This window comes from Rhipicephalus microplus, chromosome 3 (assembly GCF_043290135.1).
Source record: "Rhipicephalus microplus isolate Deutch F79 chromosome 3, USDA_Rmic, whole genome shotgun sequence".
NCBI classification, from domain to species: Eukaryota; Metazoa; Arthropoda; class Arachnida; order Ixodida; family Ixodidae; genus Rhipicephalus; species Rhipicephalus microplus.
In genome coordinates, this window is record NC_134702.1 from 117105838 (window position 1) to 117121815 (window position 15978).

General features: G+C 48.7%; 1 protein-coding gene across 1 annotated transcript; it reads right to left on the reverse strand.

Annotated features, from left to right (window-relative positions):
* Positions 1-8280: 8280 nt before the first annotated feature.
* On the reverse strand, positions 8281-10824 carry LOC142802915 (uncharacterized). The gene is made up of 2 exons (XM_075887999.1): positions 10445-10824; positions 8281-8380 (listed from the first exon to the last, which is right to left on the reverse strand). The coding sequence occupies exons 1-2, from the start codon at positions 10822-10824 to the stop codon at positions 8281-8283; spliced, it is 480 nt and encodes a 159-aa protein (XP_075744114.1).
* Positions 10825-15978: the final 5154 nt, after the last annotated feature.

A 15978-nucleotide genomic window follows, 5' to 3' on the forward strand; every position in this document is an offset into this window, starting at 1 on the left:
GTCATAACACGAAAATCATGAGATGCATGTATATCATGAAAGTCATGACTTCCATTTAGTAGTCTTGCTACTCTTGCGGTGGTTTCGTTAACATGACATGATGGAAACTTGTTTGGTATGACATGACTGCATGGCAAACACAAGCGACAGACCGTAACATGAAGATCAGGACATGCGTGTCAAGTAACAACATGAATACATGCCACACTTATGATGCGCTTGCGGCTGTTTTGCTAGCTTTACATATACCAAATTTGGAATAACGGGACGTGAATGTATGACGAAGGTACGTGGCTGGCGGAAACATGATAATCATGAGATGCGTGGTATGTAACAACATGAATACATGTCACACTTACGATGCGCTCGCGGCCGTTTCGCTGGCTTCGCGTATACCAAATTTAGAATAACGGGACATGAATAGATGAAGAAGGGATGTGGCTGACGCAAACACGATAATTATGAGATGCGTGTCATGTAAAAGCATGACTGCATGCCACGCTCATGATGCACTCGCGGCCTTTTCGCTAGCTTCACTCATGCCAAATTTGATATTACGGGACACCAATGGATGGCGAATGTATGTGATTGGTGCAAACATGATAATGATGAGATGCGCTTGATGTGAGAACATGGCTACATGCCACCCTCTGGCGCCAATACACTTCGACGTGACCCAGCGCGCGTGCGCGCCGGCGTTCGTTTTGTCGCGTCACGTCCGCGTTGCCACGCCAGGTGCCGATCTGCCTGGCGTATACTCGCAGGCACGCGCCACGCTGCGTTGCTCGGACGCATGCGCGTTTGAGCGAGTCCGGCGTCCCTCCATCAGGAAGCGCCGACGTACGCTGGTTGCACCGGTCGCGCTTGGCGTCAGATTATAGAGTGCTGACGTTTTGCTAGCGCAGCGTTGCTGCGCCCAGCATGCGCTTGCGTCAACGTTATTTCGGAGTATATTGGGCCCTTCGTGATGCACTGGCAGTAGCTTCACTAGCTCCACATATACCAAGTCTGGTGTTACGTGACGTCGATGGATGGCGAGAGTATATGACTGGTGCAAGCATGATAATAATGGCACGCGTGCCATGTAACAAGATCACAACATACCACGTTGATGATGCACTCGAGGCCATTTCGCTAGGTCTACATATGCCAAATTTGGTATCATTTGACGTAAATAGACGAAGAAGATCAATGACACGTCGAAACATGATGCATCGTGATATGCGTGTCTTGTAAAACGTGAATACAACATACGCTCATTGCGTGCTCGCGGCCGTTTCACTAGCTTCGCACATATCAGCTTTGGTATCAGATGATGGGAATAAATGAAGAAGATAAGAGACACATCCAAATATGATAATTATGACATGGAAGTCTTATACGGCATAACTTACCTCTGGCTCGTAACGTTGTCCTGATTTTAAAGTGACATATCAACCTGCCTTATTCGTGCTTCGCCAATATTAGATTCCCACAATATGTGGGATCTGCCAATTATTCTTCATTGTTTGCTGTCTGTTTTTTATTTTTATGTGTGTTTAAGCTTTTTATTTCTCTATATTTATGGCTCTTTTCATTTTTCTTCTGTTTTCACCTCTCGATTTTTCGTATTCTTCCTCGTTTTGGTCTTCTCCACTTTGTATCTCTGACTTTTTCTTGATTCTCTGTCTTTTATTCTCACAATTATTTGTTTTTTCTCTCGTTGCTTATATGCTGTGCATCTATCTTTTCTCCTCGTTTCCGTTTTCTTCACTGTCATAGCTCTTCTTCTGCCACTCCCATTTCCTTTCTTACTCTTTCACACACTAAAAACGTTTGACAAGTTTTACAAGGATGTGACTAGCTCTGCTGGCGTGCTTGCGTAGCCCAGTGGTTGGGACACTGGCCTTCGGGTCGAGAGTGCGCGAGTTATTTTTTCCTCTCTCTCTTTTGCTCTTTTGTTCTTTCTCGTGTACTCATTGTACCACCAAACAGGGTGATTACTGCACGCGACTCCAGAGAAATCGGCATGCGTGTTCTGGGCCCCAAGCAGATCGAAATGTGCATGAATAGGAGGACGCAGAGAGCACGTGCCAGTTCAGAATAATTATCATTTTGTCTCTGAGAGACAAAGGGTGGCTAGTTTAAAGAGTTTCACTGTTGAAACGTTTCTTGTCATGCAAGTGAAAAAAGTTTTCGTATTCTTCAGTGAAATCGTATATTAGGGATGAATAGAGATAAGTATGTGTTATGGCGCGAATTGATGCTGCCACAAAAATCTGTACATGGATAGCTCCACATGGTGATGTGACAGAGCCATGCGGACACCATGGTTAGCGCCCGCATGAGCATTGGGGTTGGCGTTTATGTTACAGAGCCCGCATGCGCGTTCCGCGTCCGATCACTGCAGCCACATAGTGCTAATCGCGCCCCCTTCCAAGCGAAGGCCGTCTGCGTTGACATGGAAAACAGATCCGCTGCATTTTCGAAAAGTATATGCAGAACCATGAAACTGTGGGCACCACGGAAGTGCCGAAGGTAATTTCTTCGAACGAGTACATGCGAATCATTACGTTACGACGTGTCATGGCGCAAGAAGAATGCACACTGCAAACGCAAGGTGATACACTTGCCTGGTTCTCCTAAAGCAGCAATCGTAGCGCTGAACAGATGACTGAAATATTTAACATGGTGTCCTTCTCTCCCCCCCCCCCCCCGCTCTGATTGTTAGAAAAGAGCAGCCTTCTGTGTGACAAAACAATCAACAAACATGCCGTACCATGCAAATTTGCGCAGGGAGAAAGCTGGTACACGCAAAATTTTTTTACTGTGCTACCTCATGCTAAAACTACATTACCCTTCATTCAGTTCGAAATTATCAGAACTGGCAATTTAAGTGAACACCAATATGTTTCTGCATCAAAGGAGGTACTCATCACAACGATGGTCATGCAATGAAAACAATGATAACATCGCAATGTGCCAATATTTCTTGCTTTTTCACGCGATTAAATTGCAGTAAGCTACAACTCACACTATACAATTCAACCATATGGGTGCTGCCACCTGTCCATGGTAGAAAACCTCGAACTACGCATTCATCCCATGAGAGGGCACTCACGCTTTTTTTATATAAGAAGTATATACCGCAATTCTATTTTAGCACAAAGAAAGCTTCTTTTAGACTTCGAAAATAGGCAGCCAAAACAGTTTGATGACTCTAAACTCGTAAATGAAGGAAGAATGAACTGATACTTATATTCCCATAACTTCAACAAAATACGTGCATGACCTATATCAACGAGCGCAAAGGCAACATAAATTGTTATTATGTAACAAATGCACCACTGGTTGAAAATGTGCAGGGAAGAGAAGGAGGAATGAACATTATTATAAAAAAACCAACAGGTTTAGGTGGCCGGGCCTCGGCCTCCCAAAGGCTTGCCTCGTCAAGGGCTTGCCTCGACACCGCCTCACGGGCGTGCTGGGTCACCCAGGTTTGGTCGTTAAGAGCGGGGCTCCGCAGAGCCTCATGGAGCTCTGACACAATAGTCGTAAAATGTGCAAGAATTGTCCTTTTTCTCACGTGTGTAGCAAAACACTGTCTCTTCTATTTCTCTGCATAATGGTGATTTTAAGTTCCAACGTTGAATTCAGACACTCCTGTATTTTTTGGGGGGAGGGGGGGGGCACGGATGGAAAAAGCAGCAAAATAACAGATATGTCAGGCCTATAAAAGAGGGGAAGGGAGGCAAACTCTGTAGGGATTCCGTCTAACCACGTAGGGTTAATTGTATACTTTTCAGAGAACAGAATTAGGAGAGAGAGAAATAAATAAAAGGAAGAGACAGGGAAGTTAACCTAGACGAACTGGTTTGCTACCCTGTACGGGGGTGGGGAAAAGGGTCGGGGCCCGTCAATAAGTTTGAGCGTGCTTAACTGGAACGTGTAATGCATGCACTGAACGTTCACAATCACGTCGGCCAAGATTTGCAACGTTCCTCACCGCGTTAAGACGCTAAATTTGCAACTGAACGCGGCTTGCCCTCCTCGATCACGTGCGTCCCAAGACGGTGGGGTGACGTAATACAACGAACGACCCTGCACGAACGACCCGCTTGGCTTGGCGTTTACCGCCAAGCCAAGCGTTCTAATTTATCTGAAAGATGGGAGGTTTACAAAAAAATTGCCCGCAGCTTCCCTCGGGGGAACACTGAGGAGGATGCGGAGCATATAATTGGTTAACAGGGTGTTAAAGTGCGACTTACTTGGGTCGATGGCTAAATTGGTTAACGTGGTTGTAAGAGGGGTGTTAAATGAGTGAACACGTACGACACGTATGCGAAAGGGCGGTGTTTATTTATTGCGACGAACTTTGAGCACGATGGCTTTTTGGTCGGTAAAGTAGTTGTTATCGAACCAAAGACGATCACACACCTTGCAGGTGTGGCCGAAGCTTCGGTCGAGGAAGTCGCGCTTGAAGCGAGCGTTGGGCGTGGCATACTGCTTGGCGCGCCGCGCCGCTACCTCGGCGCGCTTGCGCTCGCGGGCAGCATCGGGATCGGCCTCTCGTCGCCGACGCTTGCACTCGGCTTCCCGTTTTCGAAAGTCCGGGTCCTCTTGTCGACGCTTACGTTTCAAAGCGGCCGAATCCGGTGCTGCTGCTCGACGCTGACGTCTCTCAGCGGCTTCACGTTCTCTAAGTTGAGCATCTTCCGCTCGACGCCGACGTTTACGTTCGGCGTCGCGAGCTCTTCTCCGCGCTGCCTTGTCTTCGGACGACGACTTGGTTGCGGTTCCGCCAACACTTTGGCCGGCGCTGGTCGAAGGGACGTCGATCATTGCGACCTCGGACGTCGACGCGCCGTACAAACCAACCGACGAGCGGCAACTGAGCGAGCGAGCACCGACCTTGAGTATATATACAGCGCGACGGCGCATGCACTGTCAGCTGTCGAATGTTCGAGAAGGGGGAGAAGCGCAACGGCGCATGCGCACGCGTCAGCTGCCGATGTTCTCGAAGCGCGACGGCGCATGCGCGCGCGTCAGCTGCCGATGTTCTCGAAGCGTGACGGCGCATGGGCGCTACATTATACAGCTAGCGAATGTTCGTGAAGAAGAGAAGCGCACGCGGTGTGTAGAGGAGGAAGGGTGCACAGATGGTGGAGGAGTGAAGCGCGCGCGGTGTGTAGAGGAGGAAGGGATGCACAGATGGTGGAAGAAGGAGGAGGAAGCTTGCGGACGGCGCCGCACTACAAGCCTCGAGTATTAGATGCTCCGCATCTAAAAGGTAGCCGGTGAATACGGGCGTGCTTTATCCGCGGCAAAGGAGTCCTTTCTTCAGCAAACGCTACCGTTAATTCTGCAAAACAATCCCCACAAATTTTGGCAGGTCGTTAATGGGGGCGATAGGAAACAGATTGAACTTGCCACTGACACGGACGAAGTAATTTCCAGTGAGAACGTTTGTATCACCCTTAGCCATGCATTTTCTTCATTCTTTACGAACACTACTCCTGCCGTCCTTCCAGGTGTTCAAGCTCGCGATTTCATTGTGATGAATTCTGTACACGTTGACCAGGCCGGCATACGCAAGTTGATCCAAAATTTAAAAATTTCGTCGTCACCAGGCGTCGATGGCATTTCTTCTAAATTTTTGAAAAACACTGACGTTCATTCCTCAATTATTCTGTCGAGACTTTTTGATCAGTCATTAGAAGAAGGTGTTCTCCCAGAGGACTGGAAGGTGGAGAAGGTGGCTCCCTTGTTTAAATCAGGAAACGCTCATAGTCCCGGGAACTATCGCCCCATTTCACTAACCAGTGTACCATGCAAACTTCTCGAACATGTAATTTACACCCACGTCGTGAGTTATCTTGAAAGTAACGCCTTCTTTAGCATTCACCAACACGGGTTTAGGAAATATTATTCATGTGAGACACAGCTTCTGGCCTTCACTAACGATTTATTCTCTGCTGCTGATCGTTCATCTACTGTTGATTGTGTCTTCATAGATTTTTCAAAAGCCTTTGATACCGTCTGCCACAAGTTACTTCTTCTGAAACTAAACGCGCTAAATATTGATGCTAACGTCTTAAAGTGGATTGAATGTTTCTTATCTAACCGCACCCAGTTTTTAACTGCTAACGACCATTGTTCCCCGACTATCCCTGTAACGTCCGGCGTTCCGCAAGGTTCAGTTCTTGGTCCCCTACTATTTCTTATCTACATCAACGACTTACCTAAAGACATCTCATCATCCATCAAACTATTTGCCGATGACTGTGTAATTTACCGTGAAATCTGGACTAACGCAGATAATCTTGCCCTTCAAACAGACCTGGATCACATTTCATCATGGTGCGACGAATAATTAATGAAGCTAAACGTTACTAAATGCAAGGCTATGCGAATTTCCCGTTGTATTTCTCATAATTTACAGTGCGACTACACACTTAACCACAGCAATCTCGATCTGGTTTCGTCCTACAAGTACCTAGGAGTATATATTTCTAACAATCTCTCTTGGAACACGCATGTCGATTATATTACGAACAATGCGAATCGCACGTTAGGTTATCTGCGCAGAAACTTTTCTTTGGCTCCGACTAACCTTAAACTTCTGCTTTATCAAACATTAGTCCGACCCAAACTCGAGTACGCGTCATCAGTCTGGGATCCACATACCAATTACCTCGCTGACAGCATCGAGGCGGTTCAAAATCGCTCGGCACGTTTTGTCATGTCAAACTACCATCGCACGTCCAGTGTTAGCTCGATGAAGGGCAATCTTCACTTACCCACTTTCTCACTGCGGCGTAAAATATCTCGCCTTTGCCTGTTCCATAAGATCTTTCATTGTATTCCGTCCTTTAGCAACACTCTTTTCCAGCCCCCATCGTACGTTTCCTCACGCAACGATCATCAGTTTAAAGTGGGCGTTCCTAGCGCCCCCACGAATTTATATTTTGAATCATTCATCTCGAAAACTGCAAATGAGTGGAACCACCTTCCCACCCCTATCGCTGCTATCACTGACCTCACTTTGTTTAAAAACGCCCTCTCTAACCATTCCGCGTAAATTCACCACTTAAGTCACGCTGTGTTTTCTCTTGTTAGTTTTTTGTGTGCGCGTGTCATTCAAAGACGCAACCATGTTGAACATTGTTGTTACAACCACCCTGCCTCTTCTTAACATCACGCAGTCTTTCTTTTCTTTTATGGTTTTGAGGTTTTGAGATAATTTTGATTTGCTGTATTTCCTGATTTTCTGTACGACGTATACCCGCTCCTCTCTGTAATGCTTCGGCCTTGAGAGTAAATAAATGAAATGAAATGAAATGAAATAGTTATTTGAACAGCCCCGCCACGCTGGTCTAGTGGCTAAGGTACTCGGCCACTGACCAGCAGGTTGCGGTATCAAATCCCGGCTCCGGCGGTTGCATTTTCGAAGGAGGCGAGAATGCTGTAGGCCCGTGTGCTCACATTCGGTGCACGCTAAAGAACCCCATTTCCTCTTCTTGAGTTCAACTATGATAGTCTTAACTCCTGTTTGTTACCTAATCCACACTGCTTTCTTCTCGTCTCATAAGGTTTCGTTTATCATTTTCCTTTGCATTGCTCGCTGCGTCGTCCTGAATATTAGCTGTACCTTCTTTGTAAGTCTCCAGGTTTCTGCTCCGTAGCCAAGTACCGGCAAGATACAGGTGTTATATACCTTCCTCTTGTGGAATAGTGCCAATCTACCTGTCATGATTTGAGAGTGTCTGCCAAATGTGCTCCACTCTATTCTTATTCTTCTAGTTACTTTAGTCGCGTTGTTCGGCTCCACGGTAATTACCTGTCCTAAGTAGACATAGCCTTCTACAACTTCAAGTGCACTATAACCTATCTCGATGCGCTGTTCTCTTCCAAGATTGTTGTAGATTACTTTCGTTTTCGGCAGAATTACTTTAAGACCTATTTTTCTGCTCTCCTCGTCTAACCTCCGTAATCATGACTTGGAATTCGTTTTCTGAGTTAATCAGCAATGCAATGTCGTCTGCGAAGTGCAGGTTACTAAGGTGTTCTCCATTAAGTCGTATGCTTAACTGTTCTTTTTCTAGGCCTCTAAAAACCTCCTGTAAGCACGCGGTAAATAGCATTGGAGAGATGTCATCCCTTGCTCACACCCTTCTTTATTGGCAATTTGTTGCTTTCTTTATGAAGCACTAAGGTAGCAGTTGATCCCCTGTAGATTTCTTGTTGTTGAGGTGAGTTGAACAAACTTTTTTTGCCCAAAGGTTGTTGCTGTGTCCGGGGCTAGGATGCCAGCGACATATCGTTCGAGGAACATTTTTTGAGGTCCTCGGCAACGGCCCTGGCCCGCAGGATGGCCCACAGCTGGTCTTCGAGGGCCTCGCTAAGAAGGGCGGCTTGCCATCGCTCAGCAAGGCATCCCATTTCAGTGGGTCCCTCAGTTGACGTCATCCTTTATCGTGGCCTATCTTCATCGCTTTCGTATTGCCAAAGTATATGCGCCTTATCGGCCCGTTCATGGGTGCACCACGGGCAGCCAGGCGACGGGTGCAGCGTGGGCCATAAGCGATGCAGTAGCAGGGGTTGGTGAACGTGCCCGTCTGCAGCCTTCTCCGATCCACCACCTGTGACCTGTCCAGGCGCACGTGGAGTTGCGCAAATCTCTTCCGGTCTTTCTTATAGTGCGCAAGCACGTCGTGGTACGTGGCATGAAATTCTTCTCTATAGCAGTCGGCGCACCTCTGTTGCCTCGCCTCTTTTGTACAAATTTCAGTTGCCGCAGCAACGGACGTGGTGGGGGTGTTAATGGCGCCTTTGCCAGTGCCTGTGGCCACCACTGTTCCTCAGCCGGTACTCTTCCCAACTACGGTGGCGGCTGCTCTCTGGGTGGCGGCGTCGCGGTGGGTAAGTTGCCTCGCAACGAGGTGGGCGCGCTCGTTATGGTTGGGCGGGAGGCCGGTTAGTCTTTCACTGTTGGCATTGCTGCTCCTAGTTTTACGGCTGATGTTGTTAATAGTTGCAATGTCCCCCATGTGAGCGGAAAACAACTTGAGGGTTTTGTCAGTAATCTTGCCTGACGCGAAGTCTCCAGCTCTGGCGTTAAGCATGCGTTCCACCTCCTCGGACACCCAGCCTTTAATATAGCTCCGAGTCGCTGATTTAGAATCGCTTATAATGAGGCTGTCGTCCACACTGCTGTGGAGTACCGCTAAAGCTATGGCCATTTCTTCAGCAGCTTCGGATGATGGTAGCCGTGCTGATGCCACGACCCGAACTTTTCCTGTCGTATTCAGGACCGCCATGGAGGAGAGGAAGCAGGTCCTACCGCCACTGACCGGAATGGCTGTTGATGTTGCCGCTGTCGCTGCAGTCGTTGTTGTCATAGCAGTAGCAGTGGTGGTAGTGTTAGCGCTTCGACTTCGCCTCGCTTGTTCACGGGTAGCGGTGGGGGTTTCGAGTGGCTCCCATCGCCGCCGCCGGCTGACAGTGGATACCTGGCCGCATCGACGAAGAGGACGTTCTCTTAGCTTCCATGCACCTTCATGACTGCTGCAGCTCTGCATTTACGTCATTGCAAGTCGTGAACGGGGTGCATGTTCCTGGGGATGTTTTCTGTCAGTATGGCGTCCCTGACTTCCAGTATCAATGCTTCCTCCAGTCTACGCGCCTCATGATATCGAATCCCCAGCAGGTCGAGAATGCGTCTTCCCGTTCTTGTGCTAGAATTCCTCTCGAGATGCGCAATCCTCTGCGCTTCTCCTATCTCATCGAGGGTGTTGTGCACACCCAGCTCCAGAAGTCTACGGGATTCCGTGTACTGGCGCACACCCAGAGCTACCTTGAACGCTCGACGAATTGCCGCGTTCAGCTTCTCGGTTTTGCTTCTGTTCCAGTCAGCATACGCGGCGACATACGCTGTATGGCTCAGCGCGTACGCATGTATTAACTTCGTCACGCTGTGTTCCTTTAGTCCTTTTTTTTTTCGCTACTCGACGCACAAGAAGCGTTGCGGTGGCCACTTTCTTTTGCAGTCGCGCTACCAGCTCGTGGTTCGCACCGTTCTCTTCCAGCCACAGGCCGAGCACTCGTATTTTGTACACCGTTGGTGTTTCGGTCCCCTCCTTCGTCATGACGTGGATGCCCAAGTGACGGGCGTCCAGTACAACCTGCAGGTGAGGTACTTTCTTGCGTGGTCTATGCAGGAGGATTTCCGCTTTATCGGGAGAGCAGACGACTCCCGTGCCTTCGAGGTGCCACTCCATGGCCCGGACGGCCCGATGCATTCTCTCTTGCATTTCACCAACGCTCGTATTCGCTGTGGTCCACATGGTCACGTCGTCTGCGTAGATCGTGTGATTGATGCCCTCTATTGCGTCGAGACACTCCGGCAGTCCGATCATGATGAGGTTGAAAAGCATGGGAGAGAGGACCGAGCCCCGTGGCGTACCTGCACCTCATGTCAACTGTTCGTGCTGGGGCACCGTCGACCTCCACCATCACCTTGCGTCCGGTCACGAGGCTGCTGACGTATCTGTGGATCCTTGAACCAAGACCTAGTTGGCTGATCTTGTCCGAAATGGCAGTATGTTTTACTGTATCAAAGGCGCTTTTGAGGTCTAACCCGAGCAGGGTGCGTGCGTGCGTGTTTGGTGCGTTAACGACCTGTTCCTTGATTTGCAGCATATCATCCTGCGTCGAAAGTCTTCTGCGGAAGCCGATGATGTGAGCGCCGAAGGCATCGCGCTTCTCGAGGATCATCGTCACCCTGTTGAGGCAGGCGTGCTCCATGACTTTCCCGACGCAGTACGCCAGAGATATCAGCCTCATATTTTAATCCTCAAGCAGTTTACCTGGCTTGGATATTAGTATGACATCCACTGTTTTCCATTCTTGTGGAATACGGCCTTCCTTCCAGCATGCGTTGATATACAGACGTAGCTTCTCGATGGCGTCATCGTTCAGGTTCCTCAGAATTCGATTGGTGATCTTGTCAGGACCGGGCGCCGATTTAGTCTTCAGTAGCTGAAGGACTGCTCTAATTTCCTGCATCAAAATTCTACGTCTAGTTCCTTGTTGGAAGCCCCGCAGTATTCCATGTGACTCTCACTTGCCGGGGGAGTGGGTGCGTCTGGATTATCTCCTTCACGAAGGCCTGCGGGTCGTCTCTGTGCTTGTGTCACAGCTTCGCCATCTGGACATGAATCACCGTTCTCGTGCTGGTTGGATCCAGCAGGTGCCTGAGAATCCTCCATGTGCGCCCTGCACTCATGTTTCCATCCATCATATCGTACAGCTCCTGCCATTCCTGTTCGCACAGTCAAACGCAGTGGGCCTCAATCTCTCGGTTGATCTCGTCAATCTTCTTGCGTATCTTCCTGTTCAGTTTCTGCTGACTCGCTCTTCGCTGTGTAGATTTCTTGGCCTCTACAAGATGCGCAAGCCAGCTGTCTACCCTGGACAGCTCGGGAACGCTCTCGTCAACGCTTCCGCAGGGCCTGTCACCACATTCAGGTTCTTTTCGCCTGTCTGTTCATTCAGTTTCTTTTGTAGGTTTTTTCACGTCCGCGAGAAGCTCTCTGCACCATTCCCCGATATCCTCGATCGGCCCTTCCTGCTTCTCTCGTTCTCTTTGCTCTCGAAACTTGTCCCAGTCCACGACTCTAGCTTTTAGGCAGCTGTCCATCTTGCCTTTATTCTCTCCCATTGTCATGCACAGGACTCTGTGGTTGCTCCCCAGATCCTCAAAAGTGTTCGACCAGGTGATCGCGCCCACGTCTGACCAAATGGAGAAATCAGGGGACGTGCCGCGGCACGCACCCTGTCCGATCCGGGTGTGCGATGCCGGTTCATTGAGTAGAACTGAGCCATGCTCGTCCAACAATTCGGCTAGCCTCTTCCCTTTGGGTGACTCGGCCCCATTGCATGTGCGGTGCATTGAAGTCTCCGCAGATTAGGAGAGGACTGGAGGCGGCCTTCGCCATTGCTTCGCGAAAAAGGGCGCCAAAGTTGTACGTGAGGCCCTTTTAGAAGGAGGTGTGTACACGTTAAGCATGGATAGGCCAGTCTTCCTGTTTCCAAGTCAGGGCAGAACCTCAATCACGCTGTGGTCTATGTCCGACTCCTCGCTGATATCAAGTGAATGGTCAATAAAGGCCGTCCCTCTCTTGACCAGGGCACACAGCTTTATGTCTTTGCCGTGCATTCGCACGGAGAGCCACAAGCCACATAGCCCGGTAGCTGATCCCGGTCGAAAGATCTTGCAAAGCAGTCACGTCGGGAAGTTTGCTTTTCGAGAGAGTTTTCATATATTGCATCATTGTAGCTTTGTTGTTTTTGAAGCCCCTACAGTTTCATTGCCAGACTGTGCGTCTTCCGACAAACTTGCGGGACGCTGCCATGGTTGCTAATCAAAGGCGTTGGGGGAACGCGACTGTCCGTGCGTCCCTCGTTTTTCAGTGTGGGTGGCGTTGACATTGCTGCTTGTGTTGAGAATGCTCGATGCGTCCCCTCCCAATTCGTCATTTCCTTGTCCCGGTTGCTGCAACTGTGCCATCCCGCGTTCCAGATATTCGATGCGCTTATTGGCCGCAAGTTGGTTATTGACCACGGCATACTCTGTATTTCTTGCGGCGTCAGACTCGATTAGCCGAATGAGGAGCGTCTCAAACAGTCGCTCTGTCTTGTTGGTTAGTTTGTCTACCATTTCTTCAATCACGTCTTTCTTTCAGCCTGCTGGTCGTGCCCGCTTCGGTTCTTGCGTGTGATTTTCAGCGCCTTCAAAATGTTGAGAATCATTTTGGCTCTTACGCTTAAAGCCCACCGCCACCGACGCTTCATACTCACCTCCACAGCACATGTCCGTATCCCCGTGTCCTACTGTTCAAGTTGTGTCGCGTTCATCGGCAGCTCCATGAGATGAGGAGGCGCCAGAGGATGGGGTCTCTGCGGAGTGTCCTCCAATTCGCTTGAAGATTTCGTTCAATGTTTGTGGTAGCACCTCAACTGTCCGCGTTGATTTTTCCTTTTGCTTCATTGCCTTGACGAACTCTTGTCTAAGCTCCCTATTCTCTTTCTCCATGTTTTCCATCCTCATCGCCAGGCCGGGGTCTGCGGCTGCCCACGGGCGGCTGGAGAGATGGTGCCCCTGTGCGGAGTCCGCCTTTGTTCCCCTAACTATGTCACGCCAAGTGATTTTGCGCGGCCCTTTCTGTTTCCCGCCAGGTGTGGCCCCTCCTATGTCTTGTTGAGGGTGGTGTCGGTTCTCGCTGCGCCTTCTGCTCCAACTCCGACTTCTGCTCGTACTACGACTTTTGCTCCGTCTTTTTACCGGCGGGGGGGATCCGGATCTGGTTGAACGACTCATGACCTGTTGGGAGCGGGTTTTGGATCTCGAGCGACTAAGGTGGCCTCCTTCCACCGCACCAGCATTGCTATCTGATGGTGACGGGGTTCGCTCTTGAAAGTCTCTGACTCTGGCCTTCCATCTTCTCTGGTTTACTATGTGCGGCAACTTGTAATTGGCCTTGCAGATCCGGTCGGCCGTGTGGTGCGACTCACCACATATTCCGCCCTGAGGCGTACACTCGTGTCCATTGATGGGGTTCTTTAATTCACAAATTGGGCAAAGTTTGATATCTGGTCTTGGGAACACGTGAGGTCTGTGGCCAAGCCTGCCACATTCCTTGCAGAAGTCTATCCGTTTCCGGTACAGAGATACTCTTGCCATAACGCTGTTGAAGTAAACCCACGTAGGAAGTCGGTTTCCTTCATAGAGCAGTATCACGTTAGTCGTACTACCGAGCCTCTTCGCATACGTTAGAGAGGGGTTTCTTGTGTTCACCAGTGCTTCCACGAGCTTATCTTGATTATATTTAAGAGGTACGTTGCGTATAATTTTTTTTGTCATATTCTCAGGCGCCGAAAGATACGCGTTTGTTTCGTACCTCTTTCGGTTGATTGTAAAAACCTTCATCTTGGCAATTTTCTTTATTGTGCTTTCCTCCGGTGTGCTTATCGCCAAAATGTTTTGCGTGGTGTTGGGGCAATTTGTGATCATCTCGTCATCGCCTACTTCTGCTCCATTGCGTATCGCCTCATCAACACTCACACCGCGCATGCTTCTTATATTCAGCCCGTACCTCGGTCGAACAATTACCTTGATGTTGTCCCTGGGCAATCTGGGCATCTTGCTTGCTCGTAAAACCTTGCTGACAATGCCTCGGTGGCCTTGGCGCATCGGGTTTGGTGAACGGGCGCCTTCTTGTCTCACTACCTTGTTTTGGCTCACGCGTCTTCTTTTTTTTCGTTTAACTTCAATCCAGCCATCTGAAACACTGTCAGCGTCTCCGTCTTCACTCGTGAAAACGGTTCTTGTATGTTCAGTTCTGTGGTCCGTGGCTTCCCCTGTCTCTGCCTCGTCTACGTTCATCTTGGCTGTTCTTTCGGTCTTCGAATTCGACGCGGTATGTGCCAGGTCCAACCACCGTTAGGCCTAGACGCTCACTCGTTCAGTTCTTGCAGTTTACGAGCCTTAAAACTCGTAAAGCTCACGCTCACCCAAAAAGATGGTATCCGTGGGTTCGTCATGAATTGATCTGTCCGATGATGTGCCACTTTTAAGGGTACAGCTCGAAAAACGTGCGGAAACATTCACAAATCGAGAGAGCCGGAGTGACATGCGTTTGCTCCCACTGGCGACCGTAGCACCTCCCCCCTAGATTTTTTGCGGGATGCTTACACATGCGTCGTCGACGCCCTGATTCCGCAGTGTCTGGACGACTGCTGATATTTCTACTGAATCAAATGCCTTCTCGTAATCTATGAAGGCTATATACAATGGTTGGTTATGTTCTGAGCATTTCTCTATTACCTGATTGATAGTATGAATGTGGTCGATTGTTGAGTAGCCTGTTCGAAATCCTGCTTAGTCCTTTGGTTGATTGAATTGTAATATTGTCTTAATTCTGTTAGAAATTACCTTTGTAAATAGCTTGTATACTTTGGAGAGCAAGCTCATTGGCCTGTTATTCTTCAAGTCCTTGTCGTCTCCTTTCTTATGTATTAGGATGACGTTTGCATTCTTCCAAGATTCTGGTACTCTTCCAGTCAGGGAGGCACCTCGTAAGCAGGGTCGCAAGTTTTTTTAACACAATCTGTCCTCTATCTTTCAGCAGATTATACTTTGGAGAGCAAGCTCATTGGCCTGTTATTCTTCAAGTCCTTGTCATCTCCTTTCTTATGTATTAGGATGACGTTTGCATTCTTCCAAGATTCTGGTACTCTTCCAGTCAGGAGGCACCTCGTAAGCAGGGTCGCAAGTTTTTCTAACACAATCTGTTCTCTATCTTTCAGCAGATCTGATGTTACCTGATCCTCACCAGCAGCCTCTCCTCTTTGCGCGCTCTCCAAAACTTTTCTGACTTCTTCTATAATTAGTGGTGGGGTGCCAACTGGGTTACTGCTAGTTATTATATTATGGTAATGGTTGTGATGGCTACTGTACACATCTCTGTAAAACTCCTCCGCTAGCTTTACTATCGTAAGCATATTGTAGTTACTTTGTCTTCCTTGTCCCTTAATGCATATATGGTTTTTGCCTATTCCGAGTTTTCTATTCACTTCTTTGACGCTTCCTCGGTTCTTCAGATCATGTTCGATTCTCTTCATGTTTTACATTCTTACACCGGATACCTTACCTTTATTAATCAACTTCGAAAGCTCTACCAACTCTAATTTGTCTGTTGTACTTGAGGCTTTCATGCTTTGACGCTTTCTAATGAGATTTTTTGTTTCCTGGGAAGCTTGCCATTGTCCTGTCTAACTACAGTACCTCAAACTCCCACTGCACATTCCGTAATGATGCTCGTCAGATTATCATTGAGAGCGTCAACGCTAAGTCTGTTTTCCTCGATAAGAACCAAGTACCTGTTCTGAAGCGAGACTCTGAATTCCTGTGCGTTCCCTCTCAGTGCTAGCTCAATT

Bases quoted from the DNA above. Each gene is read 5' to 3' on its own strand.
- LOC142802915 (XM_075887999.1), bottom strand. From the start codon at position 10,824: ATGAGGCTGATATCTCTGGCGTACTGCGTCGGGAAAGTCATGGAGCAC. The intron at 8,381-10,444 runs GTACGCCACGGG...CGCCCTTCTTAG, and splicing joins ACAGTTGACATGAGGTGCAG to CGAGGCCCTCGAAGACCAGC.